At 62.8% G+C, this 13,911-nt stretch overlaps 4 protein-coding genes across 4 annotated transcripts; 2 read left to right on the top strand and 2 right to left on the bottom strand.

The window, feature by feature from the left end:
• Window positions 1-28: 28 nt before the first annotated feature.
• On the bottom strand, window positions 29-614 carry EMIHUDRAFT_198033 (hypothetical protein; the record flags this gene model as incomplete). Its single annotated transcript, XM_005761916.1, has 2 exons — window positions 29-183; window positions 350-614. The coding sequence occupies 2 exons, from the start codon at window positions 612-614 to the stop codon at window positions 29-31; spliced, it is 420 nt and encodes a 139-aa protein (XP_005761973.1).
• A 2,627-nt stretch (window positions 615-3,241) lies between these two features.
• On the top strand, window positions 3,242-4,442 carry EMIHUDRAFT_198031 (hypothetical protein; the record flags this gene model as incomplete). The annotated part of the gene is made up of 2 exons (XM_005761915.1): window positions 3,242-4,027; window positions 4,323-4,442. 2 exons carry the CDS (start codon window positions 3,242-3,244, stop codon window positions 4,440-4,442), a joined length of 906 nt encoding a protein of 301 aa, XP_005761972.1.
• A 95-nt stretch (window positions 4,443-4,537) lies between these two features.
• On the bottom strand, window positions 4,538-5,818 carry EMIHUDRAFT_350660 (hypothetical protein; the record flags this gene model as incomplete). Its single annotated transcript, XM_005761914.1, has 5 exons — window positions 5,421-5,818; window positions 5,233-5,349; window positions 5,107-5,110; window positions 4,970-5,029; window positions 4,538-4,837 (listed from the first exon to the last, which is right to left on the bottom strand). The coding sequence occupies exons 1-5, from the start codon at window positions 5,717-5,719 to the stop codon at window positions 4,538-4,540; spliced, it is 780 nt and encodes a 259-aa protein (XP_005761971.1). The 5' UTR covers window positions 5,720-5,818.
• A 3,196-nt stretch (window positions 5,819-9,014) lies between these two features.
• Window positions 9,015-10,409, top strand: EMIHUDRAFT_96790 (hypothetical protein; the record flags this gene model as incomplete). Its single annotated transcript, XM_005761913.1, has 2 exons — window positions 9,015-10,053; window positions 10,087-10,409. The coding sequence occupies 2 exons, from the start codon at window positions 9,015-9,017 to the stop codon at window positions 10,407-10,409; spliced, it is 1,362 nt and encodes a 453-aa protein (XP_005761970.1).
• Between the last annotated feature and the right edge of the window lie 3,502 nt (window positions 10,410-13,911).

Below are 13,911 nucleotides of genomic sequence, written 5' to 3'. Positions count from 1 at the left end.
GGGGGGGGGGGGGGGGTCGGCCATGGGCTTAGGTGTGCAGGGGGGGTACCGAGCAGTGTGCGGCCGCTCTGGTCTCGTAGTACCGAATGTGCAGGAATTCGATCTCAGGAGCGCCGCCCCAGTAGTCGTCGTGGCGGGCGAAGACGGCTTTGATGTCGACTCGACTCCGTCGGCGTTGGTTTCCTGCTGTGCAAGCTTGAACGGCCCTGTTCCTATCGGCTTGAGTCCGGCGCAAGTGACGGTGTCTTCGATGAAGGCGTACCTGGACCCGAAATCGCCCGAGTTGCAGGAGTTGTGCGTGTCGGGATCGGAGTCTATGCCCTGTGCGAAGGCGGTCGCAGCAGCAAACGTGAGAGAGGGCGGATGTAGCTGAGCTCCTGAAGAAGAGGGTAGAAAGCGTTCTTCGTCTCGAGGACAAATTGTCCCGCGCTGTTGCAGCTGCTCGGTTCTGTCCCCAGCCACGCGTGGCGTTGCTTGACCGTCGGGGACAGAACGTGGTCGAAGTTGAGCTTGGCAACGGCGCAGTTCCAGTCAGATCCATCGTGGAACTTGACGCCCTCCCGAAGAGTAAAGGTGTGTTGAGCTCCTCCCGCGAGAAGGCATCTCCTGCACATGAACCCAGGTGGCGAGGATGGGCGAGATCTCCCCATCTTGGGGGGTGGGGGGGTGGTTCTTTTTGTTTTTGTTTGCTGGTTCTTAGGTGTCGTATATGTAGGACTGCGAGCGGAACTTCGAGAAACGAGTCCAGGCCTCATACAATAGGCCTCAATCCGGCGACGACGCGGCACGACAGACACAGGGATGCCGCACGCTTTATCGCGCGCTGCGTTTGGTTGCCTGTTGACGCAGGGGGATTCTACGGAGCTCGGAGGGGTGTCCGCATTCTTTATTGTGTTTGTGAGAGGGAGCGCTGAAAACATCTTCCCCCCACCCTTCCCCTCTCGCGCCGACGATTTCTTTGCCTTGTTCTTTTAAGCATTTGAACTCTCTCTCTCTCTCTCAAGCATTTGAAGACGCCATCCACGTGGTTCACAACAATGGTCAATGCGATAAAATGATGGTCGATCGAGCTTTTTGAGGAGAAAGACGAAAAGGCACCGGCCACCGGGGTAGCAAACAAAACAAACACAACTGTGTGAGTGTTAGAATTGTTTGGGTATCTCTCTCTCTCTCTCTCTCTCTCTCTCTCTCTCTCTCTCTCTCTCTCTCTCTCTCTCTCTCTCTCTCTCTCTCTCTCTCTCTCTCTCTCTCTCTCTCTCTCTCTCTCTCTCTCCAACATTTCTCCCGACCTTCTTGCTTCTCCCACCCACCCGGAGAGAGAGAGTTTTACAACAAAGCTCCCCCGTGCCCAGTGTTGTGTGTGTGTGTGTGTGTGTGTGTGTGTGTGTGTGTGTGTGTGTGTGTGTGTGTGTGTGTGTGTGTGTGTGTGTGTGTGTGTGTGTGTGTGAGAGAGAGAGAGAGAGAGAGAGAGAGAGAGAGAGTTTGAAAAGAAAGAAAGAAAACAGACAGCCCAAGGGAGGGATGGGAGGACGGCACGGCGCCACCACACAGGGAGTTTGGCGCGACGATTTCTTGTGAGCGTATCAGACCCATTTGAAGACGCCATTGGGGAGCCACGTGCTTCGGCGCACGGGGCACAGGCATCAGGGATGCCTGCTGCTGCCAGGTGGACGCCGTCGGAGGGCGAGCCGCTCCTCGCCCGGTTTCAGGCCACCGCGCGTGGGCATGTCGGGACCAAGTGGTATTCGGGCAAAGCAACAAAGATCCACGCCGACAGCACGGTTGATGTCCTCTATGACGACGGCGACACGGAGCAACGCGTGCATCCCAAGTTCGTCAAGCCTTCGAAGGCCCCCCCGGCGTCCGCGCCTCCCACCCCGGTCAGCATGCCTCCCGCCCGCGCCGGGCTGAGCGAGTACGAGCTCCAGCGCGAGAAGAACATAGCCGACAACAAGGCTGCGCTGGCCGCGCTGGGACTGGGAGACGACTCGCCGCGCCTCATCGGCCCTCGCGTCCACCAACCGCGCCAGACGGCCCGCAAGCCCAGGCGCGAGAGTGGCCCTCCGCAGCGGGTGCAGCCCTCACGCAGCCGCTCGGCGCCAGACCGGCTGTCGGCCGGCCTCGAGCTGGAGGACGTCGAGGCCGTGGAGCGCTCGGCGCGGAAGAAGCGGCAGCGGCGCGTCTTCCGCGAGGAGGGCGGCGACGCGGCCTTCCCTCGCACAGAGATTTTGGTTGCCGAGTCGCGCTGGACGCTGCCTGCCCTGCCCGGCGGGGGGCGGCACAACTCCTCGTGCCACCTCTGTGCGCGTGCGGGCGTGGCAGCGCGCGCGCTTGCGAAAAGCATGGTCGCCCTGACACGTCCGCCTCTCGGGCCCTAGGCACCCAGGGCGTGGCGAGCTGGCGCGGCGCCTTCTCGGGTCCGCTCGGCTGCTCGCAGTGCCCCCTCATCTGGTGCTCCCGCTGCCTCACCAACATCTACGAGGAGTGCCACGACGACGCGGCAACCGGTGACTCCCGCCCACCCCCCGCCTCGCGGGAGGCAGAACGCGCCCCGTACGTGCTTGTGGTCTCTCCACAGGCGACAATCTGCTGGTCCACCGCGTCATCGAGCACGCCAACGAGGCCGCCGCCTTTGTCTGCCCCATGTGCACCTCAACCTGCCCGTGCCTGCGCGCCGGCTGCGGCAGCAAGATCGAGAAGCATAAGTCCGCAGGATGGGTCGGGGTCACCGGGCGGCGCGACCCGCTGTGCCGCACCCCGCTCGTCAAGCGGCTCAAGGACGACGAGGCGCTCGCCTCGCTAGTCGCCTAGTTTGGCACCGCGGGCAACGTTGCGGCGTGCGCACACGACGAGTGCCAACTATGAGAGTCGATGACGCCGAAGCGTGCACATGGCCGTTGAATGTCCCGCGAGCGAGCGCGCGCGTCCATCTCGCAAAGGGACGGCGCAGGGCGGCGCGTGCGGCGCATCTGAAGGCGGCGCGGCGACCCGGGTAAGGGCGTAGGCGGCGCGAGTGGAATATGAAAGAAAGGAAGGGAAACTAGAAGGGCCAAGGGAAAAAGAGAATTTTACCAGCGTCGTGAAAAGAGAAGGAAGGTCGAGATAGGCTTGCCACGGAGAATCCGCGGAAAAAGAAATTCGTCCTTGCCAGCAGACGCGGGCGTCGCGAGGGCAAGTTCTTGGCATCCGCACTGCTGGCATCCGCTGTCGGCTTGGAGCTGCCCTCGGCGCAGCCAAAAACATGCAGGTGCTTGCGTCGGTTCTCATATTCCTCGGGCTCGCTCTGCTAGCCTTCACCTCCATATCCTCAGCCCCGCGCATTGTTCGCATGGAACCAAGCAGCCGAGCCATTCCTTCCGCCACCACAGTCTCTCCCGCGTCGCCACTGCCTGTGAGCGCGCCGGCGAACGAGGGCAAGCCGCAAGCGTCAGGGGCTGGGGCTCCTTCGGAGGCCTCACGAAGCGATCTTAGCACGCGAAGCGGCGCAGTCGCTGATCCAACGTGCCACGCGCGTCTGCACACGGACTACATGGGCGAGCGAGCACCTGTCTGGGGCCTTGGCAAACCTGGCTTCCACTTGCAGAGCGCGGCCGAGTGCTGCGCCGCCTGCCAAGCGCACAACCGAGTGTGCGGCAAACCGGGCTCCAGCGCAAAGGCTTGGTGGCCGTCAAGGCCCGAGCTGCGGTGCGGCAACAACCCTGGTTGCAATGTATGGGTGTACTGCCCTGAGAAGCAATGCTTCGCCTTCGACATCCACGTGCACACGCAGGGCGAGTGCTGGCTCAAGCAGCAGCACGCCAACATTACGCGGCCCAAGGACCCGCACGAGGGGCACACCAGCTTCCCAGCGGCGATGCGCGCCTCGCCGCGCGAGGTGTGGCCGTGGGCCGTCGACAAGAAGATCTGGCCGGGCGGCATCCCAGAGAAGGTGCCGTGGATCTCGGGCGTGCTTGCACCGGAGGGGGCGCAGGTGACCAGCGCTCCCGCAGACGATCGCTGGCGCAAGCGGTGGTGCGACAAGCACGCGGTGAGGTACGGGCAATGCGACCCGTAGCACTGGCGCCGGTGTAGGAGCATGTGTCCTGTGTCCACGTGTGTGGCGTGTCGGAAGCTTGCGAGTTATTGCGAGCTCTCGTACACACAACTTTAGCCCTCTCTGCTAAAGGTAAGCGGCCTCCCCCCTCGGGACGCTCGCTGGGGTGTTTTAGCTGGTGGTGCTATCACCCCCCCCGAGAGCCGAGTCGCGACCCTGAGAGCTGAGTCGCGCGACCCTGTTGCTGTTCGCTGTTGCGGGCCATCTCGCTTTATTTTTCTTCGTTCAGGACAGTGGACAGAGAACAGAGTGGACTCAGCACTCTCAGGAGCGCGTTAGCCGCGTTACACCCTCCTTTTTCAAGTGGCAACTTGATAGTATTGACCAGTTCATTATTGTGAGCGCTTGATGGTAGAGGAAACCGGCTACCACAAAGGTCGAGATCTACGAGAGAGGCCTCTCGCCGCGGGGCGCGCGCTCAAGGACGGAGAGACCGGCCCCGGTTCACCGCTCCAGGAGTGGGGCACTGGCCTGGTCAGGCTGCGGCCCCGCGAGTCGCTCCGCGACGCCGTCGAGGCCCTTGATCCGGCCAGGAGGCCAGTAGGAGACGACGGCGTGGCCGATGATGTTCCGCTGCGGGAGAAAGCCCCAGTAGTGACTGTCGAAGGACTGGTTGCGGTTGTCGCCCAGCACGAAGACGCTGCCCGGTGGCACCGCCAGCGGCGGCAGCTCGTACGCCGCCCGCTCGTTGACATAGCTCTCGTCCTGCAGCTGCCCGTTCACGTAGAGCCGGCCGCCGCGCACCTGGGGCGTGCAAGGCGGAGCCGTTCTCGTCTTGCGGCGGCGTCGTTCAATGCGGCCCGGCACGCGCCGTGGCGGCGTCTCGGAGGCGTCTCGGAGGCGTCTCGGAGGCGTCTCGGAGTGTGTGTCGCCCACCTCGACTGTGTCGCCGCCCACGGCGACGACGCGCTTGATGAGCGCCTCGCCGTCGCGCTCCTACAAGTGTGAGTACACCAACATTGGGGCGGGAGTACGGTCTCGTGCCGCGTACTCGGAGCACCGCGTGCATACACGCGGCTACGAGTACAGCGAATACAGCTGTGAATGCGGCTGACAACAGCTGAAAACGTGTCCTCTCGAGCGCTGGTTGGAATACAAAGATCTGCATTTAGCTTCTGGGGTCGCGCTCCCGCTGCGACAGGCGCCAAAAGGCGTCGGGCGGGTCGAAGACCACGATCTCGCCACGCCGGGGAGGCCGGTTCCACTTGGACACCTTCTCGACGGCGAGTTGGTCGTTGATGTCGAGCGTGGGGTACCTTGGCGGAGACGAGGATCGTGTCGCGGGTGTGTTTTGAGCGGGCAGTGTTGCGCCGAGCAACGAGGGTACATCGAGAGGGATGGGATGTAGCGCGGCTCGACGAGCGCGATGCGGATGGCGAGGAAGAAGGCGAAGGTCGGCACAAACTCCTTGAGGAACTCGGCCACCTCGCCCTCCCCGCGCCGCAGCCTTGCCCACTCGTCACGCACCCACGCCTGCGGCGAGACAGCGCCCTCCTCGGCGTCAGCGTCGTCGGCGCGGCGCGCCCCGTCGCTCTCCGCTCCCTCGGCGCGTGCCAGCTCCGCCAGGATGGCCGACTTGCGCACCTCCGAGCTGTCTGAGCTGCCGCCCTGACCGCCCTCCACCATGCTGAACGAAGCGAGCGTGCAGCTATCGCCACCTGCGCGTCGGAGCGGAAGGCGCGGCACCGGGCCGAGCACTAGCGAGCAGGCGAGCTGCGCTTCGAGCGCGAGTATGAAGAGCTGAGCTAGGCTCCACATTCGGCGGAGGCGAGAGATGAATGAGGCGCGCTCTCGCGCGGCGAACAAGAGAATTGCGAGTCGAGGTAAGCGCGGGTTAGTGCCGGGTTAGTGCCGGGTTAGCGTCGGGTTTGGTAACCCGTTCTAACCCGTGCTGACCCGTGCTGGGTTAGTGTGGCTGCGCCTTGTCATGCACGCGGGTGCTCTTCTCAATGAGCACCTTGTCATGCACGGCCTTCTGCAGCCAAGGCTCCATCGCGGAGGTCGGCTCGGGTGCCCGCCGCAGCCGTTTCATCTCGCCAACCAGCTCTAACCCGCGGGTGCACTGCACTAACCCGGCCCTAACCCATCCCTAACCCGGAGCAAACAAACCCATGCTGACGTATGCCCCCCAGCCGCATGGGTTAGCGCTGGGTTAGTGCCGGGTTAGTGCCGGGTTAGTGCCGGGTTATGGTAACCCATTCTGACCCGTGCTGACCCGCGCCGGGTTAGTGAGCACTAACCCGCGCTAACCCGCGCTTACAGATAGACTCACAGAATTTTCAAGCCGCGGCTCTTACATATATTCCCTCCATTGGGTTGTCTGTTTTCTTTCTTTCTTTTATTCCCGTAGGAGGACTCTGCTGACAGGGTTTGCGATGAGGAGCGACCCGATGGGTTTCTCGGAGGATTTTACAAAAGCTCGCTCGCACAACACTGGGCACGCGTCGCGATGCGCTCCCCGCTCCCGTTCCCCTGTGTGTGTCCCTGATCGTCCTTACAAGATCCTGCTCGCGCAGGTGGGGACCCTGTCCTTCTCCCACCCCTTGTTTGGTGTGCCCGTTTTTTTATATTTATTTATTACACTGGGCACGGGACTGGCGCGCACTGGCTGTCTCTCCCTAGGACCGAGTGACTTCGAGAAGTCACTCTTCACAGCGTTCACACGAGGCATCGCGACCGTTTCTTGCGGGCGGCCATCTTTGATCCAAATCAAGGCCAACCAGCCTAGAGACGACCCCTAGACACTCACCTACCTTGCTGACAGCCCACTGCGTCCGTCTGAAGCACCTCAAGTACGCCGGTGAGACGCCCGAAACGGGGTGACTTCTAAAAGTCACTCCGCATGTGGGCCGCCGTTGCGGTCGTCTGACGCGCCCTCCGGCCGCCGCACACTCGCCACTCACCCCGTCTCACCTCTAGATGATGCGGCGGCGCGCACGGGGCACTGCGGCTGCCGGCGCCGCGGCGGCCGGCGCCGCCGCCGGCGGCGGCCCGGCGCAGGCGCAGGCTCAGGTCGCCGGTACGGCGATGGTCGATCGCCGCGTCGCGGCGGGATGCGCTGCTGCGCCCGATGCGACGGCTCCTCTTCGAGCAGGTGCTTGGCAAAGCAGGGCCGGTGAGGGTCGCCAGCTTTGGTCCCGACCGGGCTGATCGCATAGCCAACCTGGCTCGGGTCCGGGAAGCACTGTGTGCAGTGGTAGGACCGCATGTACCTGCACTGATGCTTCTTGCTTGAACACGAGCACACTAAACACGAGCACAGGCGCCGCGCCGCCTAGGGCTGTCCGCCTCAAACGTCGCACGGCGCATCGAATTCGCGCAGACCAATGTAGTCAGTGCCGGAGCGTGCGCATTGGTATTGAGAGTCTGAGGTAGGCGGCGGCGCGCAGTAAGCGCAGTAACGCATGCATTCGATTTGGATACCGGCGCTTGCGTGGGAGCGCAGACAGCGTCGGCCGCGGTGTGCCAGCGAATGTGGTGGTCCTCTTGTCCACTGCGTCCGAGCCGAACCAGCTGTCCACACGAGAAGCGGCGGCGCGCGGGAGAGCCACGACGAGGTCGACCGTCTCGACCAGTCAGCCTCCGGCACAGCATTGGGTGCCTGCATGTCGCCGGGACTGCGGCGCTTGAGTGTCATCGCGTAGCGGTGCGGAGGCAGGCCGTGTGCGCCTCTTCGTACGAGGACTGAGGGAGGGTGTAGAGAGTAGAGGATGTAGAGTGTAGAGCGCTGTAGAGCTGTAGAGATGTAGAGCGCTGGAGAGCGCTGTAGAGCGCTGTAGAGCTGTAGAGCTCTACATCCGCCGCGGGACGAGGCGGGTGCGTTGTAGAGCGATGTAGAGGCGCTCTACAACGTGAAATCTCTACAACAAACTCTACATCATAAGCGGCGAACGAGGCACGGTCGCTCTCCGACATGAGGCGCGTTGCACTTGCCAGTGCTGCCCTGGCCTTCTGTCTGCCCGCCCAATGGGTAGGAGGTGCCTCTGCTGCTGTGGCATGCCTCACGGCTGCGACTGGCCGGCGCCTCGGCGCGTCAGCTCGGCTCGGCGTAGCGATCGTGGCCAGCGCAACTCGCCTGGACTCAACGCTCAGCCAGGAGCTCCCGCACGCGCTGGCGCGAGTCATGGCGCATGCAACGCGTCTGAATGCTCGCTTCGCCTCGCGCAAATGCGACCGTCCTCGCAGCCGACAGTCCACCGCCTGCTAAAGAAGCACTGCGACGAATGCGGCACCGGCGACGCATGGCAGGCTGGTGATGACGCAGTTATAGGGTGTTGGTGTGCCGTCAGAGTGACTCTCTGTGTGTCAGCGATAGTCAGGGCCGTCCACCAGAGCTCCAGTAAGCTCGGAGACACCCCATTAGTGCGGTTCGACCTCTTTGAGTCACTGCCTTCCCGGCGGTTTGGCTGTAGAGCCTCTACAACAAACTCTACAACAAAATCGCGCTCTACATCGCTCTACAACGCACCCGCCTCGTCCCGCGGCGGATGTAGAGCTCTACAGCTCTACAGCGCTCCAGAGCGCTCTACATCTCTACAGCTCTACAGCGCTCTACACTCTACATCCTCTACACCCTCCCTCAGTACGAGGACCGCAATCGCAAGTTCGTCGGGGAAGGAGAAAACATCCAAGTGCCCCAAGTGCTCCAAAGCCGTTTGAACCCCGCCCAGGCTGCTCTAGGAGCCTCTCCCATCGCGGCCCGACTGGGGCCGAGTCCGCGGGGCTCGCACGGTGCACGGGCCGGCCGCGAGAGCACGTACTGTGCGCGCGCGGGGCGAGTGACTTCGAGAAGTCACTAAGTGACTTCATGAAGTCCCTCCTAGCATAAAAAAAGAAAATCCGCGGCGCATACACAAATGGCCATGCCGCCGCCTGTGCCGTCCCTGCGGCCACCGGATAAAGCACATCTCGCCACCAAGAGATGAGCCTGGCCTTCGCCGCGATCTGCTGCGTGGGAAGCGTACCGCGGCGCGCCATACCCGAACTCGCTGGCTTCGGCGCCGCCTCCCGCGAGCGCTTCCTGTCGACGTTCTGGGGCAAGGCTCCGGTCCTCATCCGTCGCCTCCTCGACGCGGATGAGACGCGACGCTGCTGTCCGTTCGCCCCTCGCGACCTCCTCGAGCTGGCGTGCGCCGCCGATGCCGCCTCCCGCCTCGTCGAGGAGGACAAGGGCTGGGTGCTCACTCATGGTCCCTTTAGTCGCGCCGCCCTCGAGGCGCGCGCGCGTGAGGGTGGCAAGTGGACCTTGCTTGTCAACGAGGCGGAGAAGTTTGCGCCCGAGGTGGAGGAGCTGCGTGAGCTCTTTGACTTTCTGCCGCGCTGGCGGCTCGACGACGTGATGGTCTCCTACGCGCCGCCGGGAGGCTCGATTGGCGCGCACATCGACAACTATGACGTCTTCTTGCTCCAGGGCCTTGGGGAGCGGCGCTGGGAGATCGAGGCGCGCCCACGCGATGCAGCAGCGGAGAGGCTGCACGCCGGACTCGACGTGCGGGTCCTCGCGGACTTCTCGTCCGACCAGGCGAGCACGCTGCAGCCTGGAGACGCGCTCTACCTGCCGCCCCGCTACGCGCACTGCGGCACTTCGACCGACGAGCAGTGCCTCTCCTACTCCATCGGCTTCCGCGCGCCGACCGACGCTGAGCTTGTGCGCTCCTTCGTCGAGCACTCTGCGGCCTCGCTCGCCTCGGATGCGCTCTGGGCCGGCGATGAGGCCACCCCGCCATCAACCGAGCGCCGCGGGCGCATCAGCCCGGAGTCTGTGGCGCACGCTCGACAGACCGTCGCGGCTGCGCTCGAGGCGGCGCTCCACGACGAGCGGAGCTTCGAGGCGTGGCTCGGCGGCGTCCTCACGCAGCCGAGGCGGCGCGCGCCCGGGATGCGGAGCGAGGCGGTCAGGGCGCTCTCGGCCACATGGGCTGCCGCTGCGCCGCCCGGCGTCGAGGCCGTGGAAGAGGGGGGTGCGTCGGAAGAGTTGGGGGCTGTTGTCGCAGGCGAGCTGCCGTGCGACGGGGGGCTGGACGGCCCGGACGGGGTGGTGGCGGCGATCGCGTGCGGCGCACCGGACGCACCAGCGCTGCGGCACGGCGAGACGGCGATCTTCGCGTTCATTGAGCGTGCGGACGGCCACCACGCGCTCTTCATCGACGGCCAGCACGTGTCCTGTCCCGCCGACGCGTCGAGGCACGTCCCTCTGCTCTGTTCGAGCTGCCGACTCGAACCAGCCGCCTTGCGTGAGCCGTTGCAGCGCTCGCCAGGCCTGCGTCGGCTTGTCGCCGACCTAATTCGAGACGATGCTCTGCACGAGGAGCTCTGATCGAGAGAGATGTAATAATAAAAGCTGAGGGCTCTAGACTAGGATGACGGGTGATCGTGAGGGAGACTCGAGGAGAGAGATCGACGCGGCCGCCGGTAGGGTTGCCTAACGTTAAGAGCTGAACAGTTTTGCAGGTGTTAACAGTAAAAAAAAACTGTTCAGTTTTCAAAGACAAAAAACAAAATAGAGTTGTTTAACATTACCTTTGGGCCTAACAGTTGCGCTAGTGTTGGCTGAAATCCTTAACGTTGTTCAAGTGTTCACCCCAGCCCATGCTGTTACTGTTTGTTACTGTTGTTCCTGTTCGTGTTCAGCGGCCAGCAAGCGGAAAACGGCAAAAAGCCCGGGTGAAACCCGAAAACACCTGGGTTTTCCCGGGTATTTTCGGGTATTACCCGCACTGGACGCTGGAGGTCGTCGTGGGTCACTGCCAGGCCTTCCTTATTGTTGTTCAGCCGGCCTAACGTTAGCTACTGTTGTTGGGGAGCCCCACTGTTGTTCTGTTGTTACTGTTAACACTAGCAACACTGTTCAGCTCCCAACGTTAAACAGCTCTACGCGAAAAACGCCGGCGTACGCCCTCCCCTCACACTGACACTTCTCCCCTATTCCCAACTCTAGGTTGCGCACGTCTCCCAGCGAGCTAGGCCGATCTCCGCTTTTTCTCCCCTAGTCATCCGCCCGCGCCGCGCGCCATCTGTGGGCGTCTTAGTGCAGCCACTGACAGAACTATTCCCGAGGAGTGGTCGACGTCTCGCCTGAAGTACTGCTTAGCCCTAGGGGAGGGGTGTGTGTGAGGTGGTGGAATGGTAAGGTTTCAGGCCACAGGGGTGGGGGATTTGGGGGATGAGTCAGGAGCCAGCAGCCTTCCTACTGGTCCTGAGTTCACAGCTCCTCCGCCCGACGCGGTGGTCCCTTGGATTCGGGCCCCGCTCCCTTTTCCTGCGCCTGGTCTGTCCCTGTCATGTGTGTGTTGCGAGATGCAGAGCTGGTTAGCTGGAGCACAGAGCTGGTTACTGGAGCACTGGTTAGGCTGGAGAGCTTGTTAGGCTGGGGCACAGAGCTGGTTGGGCTGGAGCACACAGAGCTGGTTAGGCTGCTGGTTAGGCTGGGGCACATGGGCTGGTTAGGCTGGTGTGGAGCACAGAGCTTTAGGCTGGAGCACAAAGCTGGTTAGGCTGGGGCGCGGGCGGTGCGGTGGCCGGCGAGGGCAGCGCGGTAGGCGAGAGGCGGCCGCGGGGCGTCGAGTGGCGCGATAGGAGGGTAGGCTGGCTGTGGGGGGGCGCCGCGTGGCCTCGGCAAATGAGTAGTGGTTTATGAGCGGCCAGTATCGTGCGCATTGCAAATCGAGCCTGGGGCGTGGCCTAGTTGGTGCAGCGATCGGGTCGGGGACGTTTTGGTCGTTGGTTCGAGCCCAGCTGGTGCAGTTCGTAGTCGCGCAGCGACGCGGGCGCGCGGGTGCGCGGCAGCCTCGGCAACCGAGGCGACAGTGGCGAGCAGTGGCGAGAGGGGTCAGAGCAGTGCGGCGCGCCGGACTTTTTTAAAGGCCTATTTCGGCTCTTGGGCGGGCGCCCTCAAACCCGTACGTCGTACGGGTTGTGTCAGCGCCGCGCGCGGCCCCAATGCCGGGCTCTGCGCCGGGTATTTCGGGCGCCGAGAGTGGCCTGGCCCCGGGCCCACCCCCGGAGGCCGATGGCGACATGCACCGCGACCCATTCCGCCTCCTGGAGGCTGCTCTCGGACGTTCAAGTGGCGCCAGCCAGCGGCTCGGCCGCGCATCCTTCACACACGCCGCCACTACCGGGATGAGAGGGCCCAGTGTCGAGTCATGGTACGAGCTGCATGTGAGGGGCGGCTGTGGACACAGCAGGCCCACCACACGGGCGTCAAAGCTTGCCGTCGGGGTGCTGACTGCTGTCGTGGGGAGAGCCCGAGACAGCTGCAGAGGAGCCGAGTGCAGTGGCGAGCCAGAGGCTACCTGGGTCACCAAGTGGTGGCCCTTGCCCATTCTGAGCAGGGCTGTGCTTTGGTGGGGTTGTGCTTGAGCATGTGTGAAGTGGGAGTGCGTGCCGGCGGTGTCTGTGGGTGAAACGGGCGTGTATGAGGCCGTAAGAGCCGTGGTATGAGCCAGAGTGGGCTTCATCACCCAAAATAAGGACGGTTTGGGAGAGCTCAGACTTGATGCTGATGGGCCTGGGCCAGGAGAGCGACAGAGAAGGCGAGGTGGTGAGCTGGGAAGCCGCTTCGTCGGCACCTGGACGTGTCGCGATGAACTGCCAAAAAGCACCTTTTGCGGCTATTGCTCAAGACTTCGGGAGACAAGGCCTACATATTATGACTGCATCCATGAGCCTGGTGCATGAGGTCTGCGGGTCGGGACATTTCACGGTCGGTGGCGCCGGATGGCCTCCGGAAAGCCCTCGCAATCGCCTCGGATGGGGTCTCCACCGGAGACAATCTCGAGCCCTCTCCGTGGCATCACGAGCCGGTGTGAGCTTGCAGACCCAAGGTAAGTGCGGTCTGGGACGGCTCAGGTGTGCTACTGATGGGCCTGGGCCAGGAGGACGACAGAGAAGGCGAGGTGGTGCGCTGAGAGGCTGGAGCGTCCGCGTGTGACCTTGTCGCGATGCAAGTGCCACGAAGCGTTGTTTGCGGCTATTGCTCAAGACTTCGGGAGACAAGGCCTACATATTATGACTGCATGCATGCACTTAATGCATGAGGGCTGCGGGACGAGACATATCACGGTCGGTGGCGCCGATAATGACCTCCGGAATGCCCTCGCAATCGCCTCGGATGGGGTCCACCGGAGACAATCTCGAGCCCTCTGCGTGCCGTCACGAGCCGGTGTGAGCTTGCAGACCCAAGGTAAGTGCGGTCTGGGACGGCTCAGGCTTACTACTGATGGGCCTGGGCACAGCTGTGAGCGCTGTCAGAGCGGTGTTTCGACACCGATATCGTTCAAGGAGAACGCTGATTCAAAATCCGCTGTTCACACTTCACAGGTAAGTGTAAGCGGAGCAGTTGAGTAGATACAGCGAATCCTTTGTGTTCACACCTGCAAGAGCAGGTGTGAACCGATTTCGGCCTTAGCCGTCGGTATGCCAATAGCGTGCTAGCCAAGTAGTACGCAGTTGGATTCCGAGGGTGTCCCATCACAAGTTCGGCTGCCGACAGACAAGATTGTCCCTTAGTCGACAGCACCCGCCTTTGGACGGTGCTCTGACTGGCTTTGAGAATATATTTTTCTTTTTGGTTCACATGGCTAGAGGTTGGCCTCCCACCGTTGTGAACATAGTCTGGCCCGAAGGAGCCGCTCGTCTCTTGTCCGGGCAAACGCGCGCCCGATAGCCCCATTAAGCACGTGTGAGGGGTATCCGAGCGCCGTAAACTCCCTGAGCTTGCTCGTCACGCTGAGCGTGAATCCCTCGTCATCGCTCGCCATTGCGACAACCTTGAGCAGGCATCCAACAACGATTCCCTCCTTCATTTCGCGCAGGAA

This window comes from Emiliania huxleyi (assembly GCF_000372725.1).
Source record: "Emiliania huxleyi CCMP1516 unplaced genomic scaffold EMIHUscaffold_7, whole genome shotgun sequence".
In the NCBI taxonomy this organism is placed as follows: Eukaryota; Haptophyta; order Isochrysidales; family Noelaerhabdaceae; genus Emiliania; species Emiliania huxleyi.
The sequence above is the reverse complement of the archived record's forward strand: the minus strand, read 5'-3'. Positions and strand labels throughout refer to the sequence as shown.